This window comes from Pantherophis guttatus, chromosome 7, assembly GCF_059756535.1.
Source record: "Pantherophis guttatus breed Tessera chromosome 7, ASM5975653v1, whole genome shotgun sequence".
Lineage (NCBI taxonomy): Eukaryota > Metazoa > Chordata > Lepidosauria > Squamata > Colubridae > Pantherophis > Pantherophis guttatus.
In genome coordinates this window covers 39,180,166-39,194,882 of record NC_142069.1, presented here as the reverse complement: position 1 = coordinate 39,194,882, position 14,717 = coordinate 39,180,166, and the positions used below count along the sequence as shown (strand labels likewise).

The window sequence follows — 14,717 nt, the reverse complement described above, 5'->3', positions numbered from 1 at the left end:
TCCAAATTGTGAACTGGGTCTGAACAGAGAAATGCAACCCCATCAAGAACCAGAGATGACAAAGCCCAGTATCCTGAGGCTCCGTGCACTCAAACCCACTCAGTCTTGCCAGTGTACAGAAGTCCATTGTCCCCTATCCAGAATCCCACAACCTCCAGGCATCACGAGAGGACAGAGACAACATCACTTGGATCACCACATGTAGAAATGTAGAGCTGAGTATCATTAGCATATTGATAATATCTCAACTCATGGTGATGGATGATCTCACCCAGTGACTTCATGTAGATGTTAAATAGAAGAGTAGAGAGTACCAAGCCTTGCGGGAAGCTGCAAATGAGTGGTTGGGGTTGGATTTTTAAATGCCTATCAACACCGAGTGAGTTTAGAGAAAGGAGCTGAACCAGTTTAAAACTGTGCCACCAAGCCCTAACTTGTGAAACTGGCCCAAAAGGGTACTATGGCTAATGGTATTGAAGGCCGCTGAGACGTCAAGAAGGGCTGCTTTCACCAGAAATCATCCATAAGTGTGACCAAGGCTGTCTCTGTCCTATAGCCAGGCCTGAATCCAGACTGAAAGGGATCCAGGAAATCCATTTCATCCAGAATTCTCTGAAGCTGCCAAATATCCACCTTTTCTACTACTTTCTCTAAAAAGGGAAGATGAACAAAAATTGTCCAGGCAGGTGGGGCTGAATGATGGTTTCTTAAGGAGAGCCTCCTTAAAAGGTCCTGGGAATATCCCCTTTTGCAGGAATGGCCAAGGAAGACTTAACTGTTTCTAAAATTAAGGAACTTTTTAAAAGATAGTTTATGAATTAATCTAACACCACAACATGTCAAACAAAAGCATTCAATTGCTAATACAGATTAAAAACACCCTTACAACCACTTTGAAGGCTGCTTGTTCAACCTTATCAGCAAAGCAAATATTCTAAATAGAATATATTATTCTAGTTTTAAAAGTTACTGAGAAGTTACAAATACAGTGTTCAATTACCAGCAAATACCCTTTCACATATTTATTCAGATCTCTATAATAAGAGTTATTTAAATGCCAGGGAATTTCAAGAATACAATTTCAAGAATACAAAGAATTCCCAAATACAAAAGATAACTTGCTTTTTAAGTACTATCTCTGAAGCACCCTTGCTGAAGATCCGGAAACTGCCATCTGAGTTCTTTAACACAGTACTCATAGATTTTCTAACAGAGTTAAAGGTGTAGACTTTATAGAGTGCCTCTTCTGGTATTTCATTTCTAACTTCCTGGTAATCTCGTTTCAAATCCAGAAGGAATCCCAGCAAGGCACATTCAGTTTTATTACCAACATGGCGAGGAAGGCCACCTTCCTTTTCAGGAGGCTGAAAGACAAAGCAATCTTTTTGACTAGGAATTTGCTTCAATTAAAATAAGCCACAATAATTTAGGATTTAACCTTTTGGAAACAGTTTTATGAATTATGAATTCTGTGCTTAAATTAAATGTCTTATATGTAACTTCAATGAAAGTGCATTTCTCAAAAAACACATTACAGAAACTAAAATGGAGCACATTTTGTAGAATATTAAAAGCCTAATTGGGATAATTGCCATTTGTCTTCAAGGGCAACTTTTAAGATTTAGTCACATTTGGGGATTCAGATAAATTAATTAAGAAAAACCATTTGACATTTTTGTCCACGTGCAATATTAAATGTGTATTTTAATCTCAGATAAAGAATTGATAGAAATAACTTCTCAATAAGCCATAAATCCTTCTCCTCCACACACACATACCTACCCACACACACATACCCTGTTGTTCTGCCAGGCCGGGCTATCAACATAATGATTTTAAATTGGGGTATTTTAAATTTTGGGGGTTTTAAACCGGCCAAATCTATTTAATTATTTTAATTTTTAATCATTGTTGTGTCTTGTGTTTTTAAATTGGCTGTACACCGCCCTGAGTCCTTCGGGAGAAGGGCGGTATAGAAATAAAATTATTATTATTATTATTATTATTATTATTATTATTATTATTATTATTATTATCATCATCATCATCATCATCATCATCATATCAGGTTTTTATATCATCATCATCATCATCATCATCATCATCATCATCATCATCATCATCATATCAGGTTTTTATATCCCAGTTTCCCCCATGGGAAGTCTCTTTAATTAGATCAAACTACTAGACTGTTAGAAGCTATTGCAATCTAAAAACACAATCATATATTATATTACCACAAATGTTGGTTTGTAGTTGTGGAAACATACATAAATTGACATATAGCAAGTAAGATTCAATTTACTGACCATGCTCATAGCTTCTCAATAAAATTGTTTTTGCTGCTCTCTTGAGATTGCAAAACTAGGATAGGGGCTGCTGCAGAAAATTTGCCAGATGCCAAACATGGATTATATTTGGTTTGGTGAGTTATTTAAGGCACTTCTCTGTATATGGTCTTGTAATATGTATCTTGTAACGTATATCTATAACAGGGGTTTTAATTTTTTTTCTACATTCTAGAACAGGGGTGTCAAACTCAATTTCATTCAGGGCCGCATCAGCGTTGTGTTTCACCTCGGGGGGGGGGCAGAGTGGGCGTGCCCAGGATGAGAATGGCCAGCTTGACATCACTCGGGTCGGGGGCACCTGTAGTGGCCCGAGCGTTCTGCCACAGAAGACAAACTCCCGAGCTCTCTTTTCAGCTGTGACAGCCTCCTGCAACCCTCTGCCAGCGAAATGGAGCTCGGGAGGACCACCTACAGCCCTCCCAAGCTCCATTTAGGTTATGACTGTTTCCTGCAACCCTCCACCTGCATCCCTCCTAAGCTCTGTCTTTGCTGTCAGAGGCACCGCAGGCCGGTCCTTTGCTATTTCCAGGGCGGCCCTGTGGGCCAGATCTAAACACCCTGCAGGCTGGATGCAGGCCCTGGGCTTTGAGTTTGACACCCCTGTTCTAGAACATCTTACAATCAGCTGAAAAACTGCCCTCAAACATTTCTGAGAACATCACTGAGATGGGATCAGATGGCTGTGTATGTTCAAATTTGTTTTCCACCTAGTCCCTTGTAGAAGATTGTGGGGAAAATAAACTATCTGAAGGGACTCACCCTTAGTTCATGTTTTCTTGTTTTAGCTCCACAGAACCCATTTAAATAGCCACAGACATCTAGGGATTTGGAGAACCCAGTTTTTAAAGAAAAAAAAACTATGCTAAGAATATGTTATATACATTTGTTTGTATCTTTTAATAGATGGTCTAGTGGTTAAAGCACCAGACTAGAAGCCAACAGACTGATTTGTAAAAACAATGAGGACAGACTAATAAATAAATAAAGCTAAGGATCACTTTATATGACCATTAATTCTATATTATCCAGAATGAAGTTTAGTTATGCTTTATAAATTTAAAATGGGTTAACCTTTGAAGAGCAAATGTAAATATAGCATTTTACATTTAATATTAATTTTCAACACCATTAAATACAAGAGAACTCATCTACTAGCATTAATTACAAGAAAGCTCTTGTAAATTTAGTAATGTTTTCTTAATGTACAGATAATATTGTAATATGACATAAATATTTAAAAAGAATTTTACTATATTTACCTTTAACAAGTTAAATTTAAGTAGGTTTACACAGACATTGATTAAAATATACTTAATTAACAAAATATTAATGCTTAGTTTGGATTGAAATAACGGTATGTTCAATGTTAAAGCATATATCTTTTCAATATTGTTCTGAATTGAGAACGACGGATAAGAGACCAAGATAAGCAACACGGTTTATTCACAGCAAATATATACCTACCAAGATTTTGGAAGTATAAGCAGAATTAACAGAGATGCCCGTTACAAGATATGATAAGGTTTTATCAGGAATAGCTTGTACTTCAGGAATTTTTTTATAATGCTTTTCACTGATATATGCCTGGACCACTGTCATTCGGTTCATTGTCAGGGTTCCTGTTTTATCTGAGCAAATGGCTGTTGCATTTCCCATTGTTTCACAAGCATCCAGATGTCTGACCAAATTGTTATCTTTCATCATTTTCTGTTTCAAAAAAAGTACAAAATCATGTCTGAACGGCATTAAGGCATTCTTAGAAAGTATTTGTTACCATCTTACCCAAGTTAAATTTCTTATATGAAGACAAATATGGAGGTTTTCCAGCAGATACCAGACAAAATAAAGGCGTAAACTGCGTATTTGTAACATTTGGAAAGAATCTGGAAGGCTCCGTCTTTTAGTTTTCCAGAAGCCACTGGGATAGAGTGATGGGAGCCTAGGGATGGTTATGGGAGCATCATCCCAGGAGATGAATGGGACATTGGGGCTTTTTTAGTTTTTTTTTTTTATAGATTGTAATTTTTTTATTATGGCGAGCTGCCCAGAGTTGTGCTCTAAGATAAATAGCCATACATATCTTTTCTAAAAAATAAACAGGCAAAATTTATATTTAATTCTAGATTGTAAGAGTGCCAGCCATTAGATCAGATGAATAATACACAGACTGCTTCTGCTTGTTGCTCTCCTTCATGCCCACCTCCATCATGGAGCTCCCATCTGTTCATGTAATGCACTGTGTTCTGATATTTGGCTGTATCTTTTGGCTTTGATAGCACTTTCTGCAACTTATCATTCCTTTGTCTTGTTGCTCATTCTTAAGAGGGAATTTTTTCATCAAATTCCACCCAGGCATTTTATCTCTGAAGTCCTCATCACCTTCTATTACTAGATAGGCACATAAGACTTTGAAATGGACTTATATCCACTAGGGGTTAAGCAAGGCAAAAAGCCATATGATGGGGGAACTCTCAAAGTCATTTCTGCACATTTTTCTTTGAAGTGTAGCATACTGTACTGTTCCATCTTTAGTTTTGTTCCCTCAGAAAGAGTCAGTTCCCCATCTGGGAGTTCTCTTATACTTGTATAGCAGCAGATGAAGGCTGTGGTCAGGAAAGTATTTGCTAAATTTTGGCTGAAGTGTCAACTATGACTGTTCTTGCAGCAGAGAATACTACTAATGGTTATTTATGCTCTTCTCACTTGGACTGCTAGAGTCCAGTCTACATGCAGCTACCCTAGACACCACTATGTTTATAACAATAGCTATGTTTATAGTTAATATAAATTATAGTTGCCTAGCCTGCCTGCTCACTATCTTTACTGGAGGAGCTGCATTGTTTATCAATTCAAGAAGTTTGCTATTATATATAAAGCTCTAAACAGCTTGGATCTTGAATACCCTTGACACCAGTTACACCATGTAGAATCTACCCAATATACTGCTAGGGAAGGTATGCTGCAAATCCGGTCCATTCAGGAGTTGAATAGAGTGTTTACTTAGAAATTACATTTCTCTGAGATAGTCTTTATCCAATGAAATCCTCTTGTTGTTGTTCCTTCCACCTACACCCTATTAAGGTGGATTCATCCTTCCTGTTAATATTCAGGAAGGCAGTTGAAATGTTGCTTTTTTGCAGTGTTTTCAGAGGATGAATTTCATTGCCCTTTCCAATATGAACATTATTTAGCAATTTTTTATGAGAAGGTTTGTGATGGTTTTTTCAGATATTAAATTCTGATCTGTTGCTTTTGGTAATGATTGAATACTATTTTATTTTGCTTGTTGTACTGTCCATGTTGTAAGCCATTTGTAGTCTTTCATTGAAATGGCATATAAATTTGAAAATAAATGAAATAAGCTATTAAATGACCACTTCAAACAAATATCACAGAAGTTATATTTTATTATAGGCATATTATTTTCCTTGGGGGAAAAATCCTATACTTAACTATTACATATTAAAACACTACATACCAAATCACATTTTTTGCTCATACCTTTACAGAGTAAGCCAACGAGATAGTTACTGCAAGTGGAAGACCCTCTGGAACAGCCACAACCAAAACAGTAACACCAATGATGAAGAATTTCACAAAATACTGAATATATATGGGTGTACATTCTGCAAGCCAAGGACGCTTCTGGATCCAGAAGGTATCAATTACAAAATATAATACAAGAATGATGACTGTAACAGCAGACATCAGCAACCCTTTCACGAAGAAAAGAGACCTAGTTAATTATTTGTCATATAAATAACAGTCTTAAATAGCATTCACAAACTTAGTCACCAGTTTATAGAATTGGAAGGTACCTTAATGGCAATCTAGTATAACCTCTTAGGGCAAAAATTCAGTAAAGTATCTTTGACAGATTACCATTTAGACTCTGTTTAAAGATTCAGTGAAGAACTCACCTTTTCATGTGGTTGCGTGTTCTACTGGCTGATAAACTTGTACAGAGTAAAGTGAACCAATAACTGCCTACAATTAGGATTTTATGCTCCTATAAACTGAACCCCAAGATAACATTTTTTTCACTAGCTATATCACATTACTTAGTGATACCCAGACCTTTTTCACATAGACTATTGTCAAGCCAGATTTTATGTATTCTCTACCTGCGCCTTAGTAATGTAAAATAGTGAAGATGTTAAAACAATTTCTTTGAAGCCTAGAATTTTATGAACAATGGCACATATAGTTTCAGAGAGCCAAAATCTATAGTGCAAAAAGATCTTAATCACATATATATTAATGAGGCCTGAACTGGTAATGACTGATCCAGAAATATGTTTTGGAGTTTTAGGTTTTACCACAATGAGAATGTCAAAATATTATGTTGCAGTTAAGAAAAAAGAAAGTTTTGTGTTGCTCATTAGAAAAAACACTAAAAAGAAAACTCTGCCATTATATTACATTTATTCAAATCTAGTGTGTATTTTAAAGCTGAAACTAAAAGCAGAAAAGGCAAGTAACACAATGAAAGGATTAGAGTAACTCCCATGGGTTACAACATTTGAGATTGTTTTATTTAGAGAAAAGGACAATAAGACAGTAAGTACACAGCACATAATTAATATTATCGATTTACTGCCATCAAAAGTATTGGTAGACAGCACTATTTATGGCTCTAAACTACTGTTTAGAAAATCATGGAATGTAAACATTGTCAATGGCTACTAATCATGCCATCTCTAGAATAAACAAAGGTAAAAAGCTTTTAAATAGCTACTGTTTTTGAACAACATGCTTTCCATGAACATTGATTTGAGTACCAAAAGTAAGAAAAGGATATGTTTTAAAAATATTTTGATTAATTCAACATGGTTTCTAAATGTTCTATGATGCCCTAAAACATTTCTTATTAAAAATTAGCATAATGGCTATATAATGGTAACCTCTGAGGAGTATTGATGGTAATGGCAAACTCAATACATTGTAATCAGAATTGTTAAGACACCACTCAAATAGTGTGATCAAAGCAAAGAAATGGCAGAAGCTGGACTTTCAGGGTTCAGCTTGTGAAAAGAGGCAAATTTTAAATATTATAAATCAAGCCTAAACAAAGGTGTTAACTTTAGTTGATGTTCAACTACACCATCACCAGCACAAATTGAAATGTGACAAGCTCCAGTAATCTATTCTAACTAGTCTGTTGTATTCTCTGTATCACAATGCCAATCCATGGTTTTATTCTTTCCAGAAACATAACAACTGAAGAGTCATACCTGCTTTGCCAATCTGAACTGCTAGTTTTGTGAGTTTTCCCTGTAGAACTGATTTCTCTTTCTTAGGCATATTATTTCTTTTTTTGTCATCTCCATCTATACCATCTTCGCTCTTCAAAGGTTGCATTTCCATGGCTGCACCATCTTGAGCTTTTGCTAAATTCATAAAAACACAATTGAATGAACAATTGATTATGGCTCAGAAGCAGATCATGAATTTCAAAACAACCAAATACAACCTTGGAATATAGCAAAATCTCATTAACTGAGTGAACAATCTGCTTCTGTTGTTGGGTCTGAATATAGCAGAATCTTATGGCTTTGATCAGGTGTATAAGTAATTTCAGGGCACCTATCTTTTAGGAAGAATTCTAAACACCATTCACCAGAATGGCCTGACAGTTCACCTATTAAAGATTGGATCAGGTGGGAATGTAATAAGCTCCAGAAAATCTAGAGTACATATAAAAGATATGAGATTAATTTTGTACAGTTTTAAGAGGAGCTACTTTAACACTTATTGAGAGAAATACTGTATTTTTTGGAGTTTAAGACGCACCGGAGTATAAGACGAACCTACCTCTTTTGGTGAAGAAAAGAAGAAAAAGAAATCTCCCTCTGCTCTGCACAATTTTGCCTCGTTGCAGCAAATAGCCTGCTTTACTTTCATTTTCATTTTCAGCATAGCTTGATTAGCATAAGGAAAAAAAAAAATCTGCTCCAGCAATTTACCTCTTTGCAGCAAGCAACAGAGTCCTGTGCAAAACAGCTGAGAGCAAATCAGCTGAGAGTCGGGAGGCCATCCAATCAACTTGTGCTAATTAGGCTGTGCTGAAGCTGAAAGGAGCTGTTTTTTCTTGCTGTTTGCTTGCAAGGAGGTAACTGCTGCGAGGCAGAGGCCAAAGGGTGGGGGCCAATGGGTGGGTGGGGCTACATTCGGTGTATAAGACGCACCTAAATTTCACCCCCTTTTAGGGGGGGGAAAGGTGCGTTTTATACTCCAAAAAATACGGTAAGCTTCAATTTTCAATCAATCAAAAGTATATGTTTAAATTTCCAAAGTTTCCAGCAGGCATGTGTAAAAAATTTCATTTCAAATCATATTAAGCACAAAATACCATGAATTTTGAGTTTAAATTATATCCTGGAAGTCTTTTGAACTTAAAACAGAATTATTCCAACTCCGAACAGCTCTGCCTAAAATTGCAAATAGAAATAATCAGTGAAATCCATTTTGCACCGACTATACTGTCTCAAGTGCTACTATATGTTTTATATGCACAACACTAAAAAATATAATGTTATGCTCATTATTAAATAGCATGGTCACCAACAAGTTAGGCATCTTATTCTTTATCACACTTAAAATATTGTTCTACTAGTTCTGTTCACCCATATTGTAATTTTAATACTATCATAAACTATATATTTGATATTTAAAATTAAGATGCAGTGAACATTTTGCATAGAAGTTATTTTTAGGAAAAAATTAATACAATAATACTTTTATTAGAACAAACTGGAATACCCTGAAAAAGTGTGCAAGCTTTTGAATTTTACAGAATTCATTCAAAATGCTACTTTACCCTTTTTAAAAACCTAATGAAGAATTCTGCAGAAATTGAAAGCTTAGACATATTACTGTGGTATTCTGATTATTTCTAATAAAGGTGCTATTCTAACATATATTTGCATTTTTAAAATATAAGTCATATTGTTACCTTTGTTACGATTTTCAATAGCACCATCTTGTTTTTTACCTAAAACAAAAATAGTTATCATTTTCAAGAAATTGGTAAACACTTTATATATTTTTTGTGACTGAGATATCTATTCCTATTAATTTGCTAAAAATCATTTTCTTTCAGAATAACTGGCAGCAATCTAATATGAATGTTTATTGGACCATATAATGATCTACAGGAATAATGAACAATTCAGTATGTATAGAAGGCAATATTAAACAAAATGTTTAATTCTGTTTAAAATAAATATAGGTTTAAACTAATGTAGTAAACCTATTAAAATGTTCAGAGGCAGAATTTTTGAAGAAGTGATAAGAAAACTCAGCAGAGGGCAATTAAAGTCATTCTTAAACTTACAAGATTTCAGATACATTGCTAAAATATATTGCTCAAACCCCAATTACAAGGTATTGCATTCTATTCATTTTGGTTTGTAAAACAGGAAATGCCTTATTATTTGATTGTTTAATTGTAATGCAGTAATTTCCCTGCTTCTCCAGCTGATTAATCCAGTCAAGTTTAATAAAATTGTATCAGTATGCCAGTACCAGTACCAATTTTAATTTTGTCCTTGCTTCAATTTTGTCTTTGTTCTTTTCTTGTAGCCTTCTCATAATCTCATGTTTTCCCAAAGAGTTGTTCTATAACTTTGATCATTGATTATTATTACTGTATAATAAATCCCTAGTATGATCACATTGAATATGAATACAACATGCTAAAGTATGCTTCAGGATTTATTTTTTAGACTTTTTAAATAATTATTCTGTTTTGTTTATCATTATCTGATATGTCTCATTGAACACATCTTACTTTAGTGTTATTGCTAAGAACACTTGAGAGAAACTTGATTCTACAGGCTGACAAATTGAAAGCTGAAGCTAATTTGAAACATTAGGTTGAAATAATTCAGATACTGAAAAGATTCTAATTTTGTTTTTAAATTTATTTTGAATGGCTGAAGAGTATCAGTGAATTCTAAAATTATACTACTCAAAATTTACATATAGGATAAATGAACAACAACTATCTGTAATTATTTCTAAAATAAATTTACAGGATTTAAAAAGTGCCTACTTTTCTTGTCTTTTTTCTCTTTTTCCTTTTTTTCGTCTTCATCTTCCCCTCCAGCACCAAGTAAAGTAAAGATAATTCCAGTTTGTGAGTTTACCCCTACAGCAGTAACTACCATTCTTCCAGAACCTTCCATAACATGTGTACCTAGGATGAAAAAAACTTGTGTGAATTAAGGATAAGCGTTGTGAATTTTGTAGCTTTATGAAAATGTTAATACTTATTTATTTGGTAATCTAAAGAGTTCAAGTAGCTCATACAGAGTTATCTTTCATTATATCTGCCAATAAACCTATGAGGTAGGTTGGTTGGTTGAAAGTCACAGCACAAAATTGCTAGTAATACTTAAATCCATGATAATAATACTCTGTTTTCCCCAAAATAAGACATCCCCTGATAATAAGCTTTTTATCAATATGGCAATAAGGCCAAGCGCTTATTTCAGGGTTCAAAAAAATATAAGACAGAGTGTTATTTTTGGGAAAACATGGTATACAAAGCTATGATCAATAAAAGCAGCACTGAAAATAAAAATATATACTTATTTTATCAAAGATGAAGACACAAAAGGGGGTCAAATGCTCTCCTGGTGCTTTGAACTAATTCTATTGTAATTTCAGCATACTAATTGATTGGTTAGACATATCTATCACATTATTTTCCTTCATAGTAAGGATGTAATGCAAGTGCCGAAAAAGTGAATAATAGTAAGCAAAATAAAGGCAGGAAGTAAGACAGAAGGAACTTGCATCTTATTTACATCAATAAGATTCACTACTACTTTTTATATATTTAAATCCCTCTAGAAAATGATTATTCAATGTTTTAAGTATAAATGTCTAGGAATGGAGTAAAGAGAGAGATTACCATGAATTTTAACTTCAATCAATCACCAAGCAAGCCACTAGCCTACCATTTGTAGCGGAAAACTTTTCTAATCAGTCTTCACATGTTTCCTGCATCAATAAATAAAGATGTAATCTTGACTGATCTTATCTTCATTGTTTTGAATTACATTTTGAAGCTTCGGGGGAAGGAATTATGTCTCATAGAAACAAAGAGCAACTTTCTCCAAGTCCTGACTCATTTGGAACTTATAGGAAGGAAGTTGTCCTCTGAAAAACGTTTAAATAAAGCATCCAGGGACCTTATGACATATTTTTTGTTTTATAGTGCAATTGGTACAATTCCAGTTTATAAAAGGAATTAGATATTAGAAGATACTTTAGAAATTTATTTATGATTTATTTATATGATTTATATATAGCCACCTATCTCACACAAGTGATTCTAGGCAGCTTACAAAATTAAAGCAAACAAACCTACCAAACCAATCCCACATCCACACTGACACCCAAATAATTCCACACAGCATCAAAATAGTAGAGCTCATTTACCCTCACCCCAAATGTATGGGAAACAGCTAGGTCTTCAATATCTTGCAAAAGTCTAACAAGGTTAAAACCATCCAAATTCCGGAGGGTTGGGGTAGAGGGCTCTTATTCCAGAGGGTAGATGCTGCCACTGAGAAAGCATGACTCTGGGGTCCAAGAAGATGACACAGTTTTACAGCAGGGATCCGGAACAATAAGAGTAAAACAATAGGAGAAAGGCAGTCCTGGGAATAATCTGGCCCTATGCCACCGAGGTTTTTTTAAGATTATAAGCAGCATCTTGAGTTGCAGCCAGAAGCTTATTGTAAGTCTGTACATCTTATAGAACAGTGGTGATACATGAGTGTAATGAGAAATGCTAAAAACTGTCAATACTGCTACATTCTGGACCAGCTGCAGCTTTCGAAAGTTCTTCAAGGGAAGCCCCATCTACACCGTATTATAGGAATTCAAACATAAGATGATTAAGGAACAAGTTATCATGAATAAGATGAGAATCCGAGAAACCTGATTCATATCCGATAGCTTCTTTAGATGCAGATAAACGCTTCAATGTGGCATGATTTGGGAAAAATTAAATTACTGTGTGTTTATTAATGCATTAAAATTAATATTTAAATCTATCAGTTAGAATGATTATGAATAGTATTAAACAGTTATTTTTTGATAGCAGTAGCATATAAATCTTAATGAATGAAGGAATATAAATTTGCCTATAACATTATATTATATTTATTATACATATTTTGTTATATTTATATTATGCTATGCTATGTTGAAATTTCTTAAGGATAAGCTTTATCTTTATAAAAATTTTGGGAATCAAAGCTTAACAGAAACTATTATTTATTCAGATGATATTTTCTTATTTCTGATAAACTTCCAATTTCTTTACCTCAATTTGTAAATACTCTAAAGTAACAGGTTAAATCATTGGGTTACTTGGAATAAGTCTAATATATTTCTGCTTACATTACCAATATTAATGGCTATTTGTTAATTATTGGTATTTGCCTATTCTCCAAAGTAGTATCTTAGAACATGTAGCCCTCGACTTACACCCACAATTGGGATTGGAACTTCCATTGCTGAACAATACAGTCCTTAAGTAAGTTGTGCCTGATTTTACAATCTTTTTTTATAGCAGTCATTAAGCAAACTCTACTTCTCCCATTGACTTTATTTATTGGAAGCCCTCTGAGAAAATTTATATAGTGATCACATGAACCCTGGAGACTGTAAAATTCATAAGTACATGCTGGTTGCTGAGTGCAGGAGTTTTGATCACGCGATAATTAGGATGCTGAACAGTTATAAGTGATAGCCAGTGGTACGTCACTTTTTCAGTGTCATTGTAACTTTGAATGGATGTTAAACAAATGGTTAAGTCAAAGACTACCTGTATTCCCTTGAACATTTGTTAATATATTTAAATGTTACATTACATTGAACATTCCTATGAGTCAATGGGGAAAAATAAACATGGTCAAAATGATTATTTCTTCTACACTGATTTACACTTCAAGATGAATTTCTATATTAAATCCTTTAGATGTTTTATATCAAGAGAGATGTTATTCAGGATTTTTTATGAGGTAGCCATATGGGTTTTTAATAGTTTTTTTTTTAGCTAATGTAGGCTTTAACACAAAGAATGGGGTTTTATCTACCATATTTTTCAGAGTATAAGACGCACTCCCCCCTCCCCAAAAGTGGGTGGAAATGTCTGAGCGTCTTACACAGCAAATGTTGTTGAAGCTCTGCCCACCCTTCGGGCATTTTGGCCTCCGTGCATCATGTTTTCAGCCTCCGCATGCTCCATATTAGACCCGTTTCAGGCTGCGGGGATCGCCACAGCACATTGCTGCCAATCACCGCCTCCGTGCGTTGCGTTTTTGCCCTCTGCACATTGCATTTTCAGCTTCTACACATCACATTTTAGGCCTCTGCACACCTTGTTTTTGTCTTCCATGCATTGCGTTTTCGGCTAGTTCCAGGTGGCGGGGATTGCCACCACCGCCGATCCCCACCGCCTGGAACTGGCAAAAACGCAACATGTGGAAGCCAAAAACGGGGTGTGTAGAGGCTAAAAACGCGACGCACACAGGCCAAAAACGCGACACATGGAGGCCAAAAATGACACATGGAGGCGGCGAGGGGCTGTGGCAATCCCTGCAACCTGGAACAGCTGATTGGTGGTATTCCAGGAGGCTGATCCAACCGCCAATCAGCTCCTCGTACTGAATCAGGCTGCGATAACGTGCTGAAGTTGACCAGGCTGCTTGCTGTTTGCTGCAAGGACGCTAGCCAGATGAATACCGATGGAGGCTGGTAGGCAGAGGCAGAATTTTTTTTCTTTTTTTCCTCCCCCAAACCTAATATGTGTCTTATACTCCAGAGCATCTTATATTCTGAAAAATATGGTATATTTAATCTCCAAGATTTTCAGTTCTACTAAGTGGCTTATATTTTCATTAGTTTTATAAATAAAATAATCCTGAGTATAAACTTTTATAGGAACAATTTATAGGGAGTGAGAATATATTTATGACAGGTCATGATTCCTACATTATGAAAAAAAGTCATTCCATACATATCTTATTTGTATTGTGAAAGAAATCTAAGTATTGAATCATAATACTAAATGAAATGCAAGTCAAGAAATAAATGATTTCTGTATCAAATTTTGGGGACTGCACCATTCTATTGCATTTTTTGAAAGATTAACTATGTATCGCTCTTTACTTTGAAAATTTATTTCATTACTGAAGTATTACACAATTAAGTATTGCAGATTGGCCAGAAAAATAACCTACTGAGGGCCACAACATCAATAATTTGTAATAGTGTTCTATTCTAATATATTAGTATTCTAGAAATTATTTAATCTCACGGGAAAAGAAGATACTACAGTTACAT

General features: G+C 34.8%; 1 protein-coding gene across 9 annotated transcripts in view; it reads right to left on the bottom strand.

Annotated features, from left to right (window-relative positions):
• ATP2B1 (ATPase plasma membrane Ca2+ transporting 1) overlaps positions 1 to 14,717 on the bottom strand; it is a 77,349-nt gene that overhangs the window by 19,503 nt on the left and 43,129 nt on the right. For all 9 annotated transcript variants that reach the window (XM_087874019.1, XM_087874016.1, XM_087874015.1 and 6 more), the window contains 6 exons: positions 10,408 to 10,551; positions 9,307 to 9,345; positions 7,586 to 7,741; positions 5,853 to 6,067; positions 3,816 to 4,058; positions 1,123 to 1,364 (listed from right to left, as the gene is read on the bottom strand). In XM_087874019.1, coding sequence (XP_087730145.1) covers positions 1,123 to 1,364; positions 3,816 to 4,058; positions 5,853 to 6,067; positions 7,586 to 7,741; positions 9,307 to 9,345; positions 10,408 to 10,551 — 1,039 coding nt within the window. The remainder of the gene's footprint in view (positions 1 to 1,122; positions 1,365 to 3,815; positions 4,059 to 5,852; positions 6,068 to 7,585; positions 7,742 to 9,306; positions 9,346 to 10,407; positions 10,552 to 14,717) is intronic.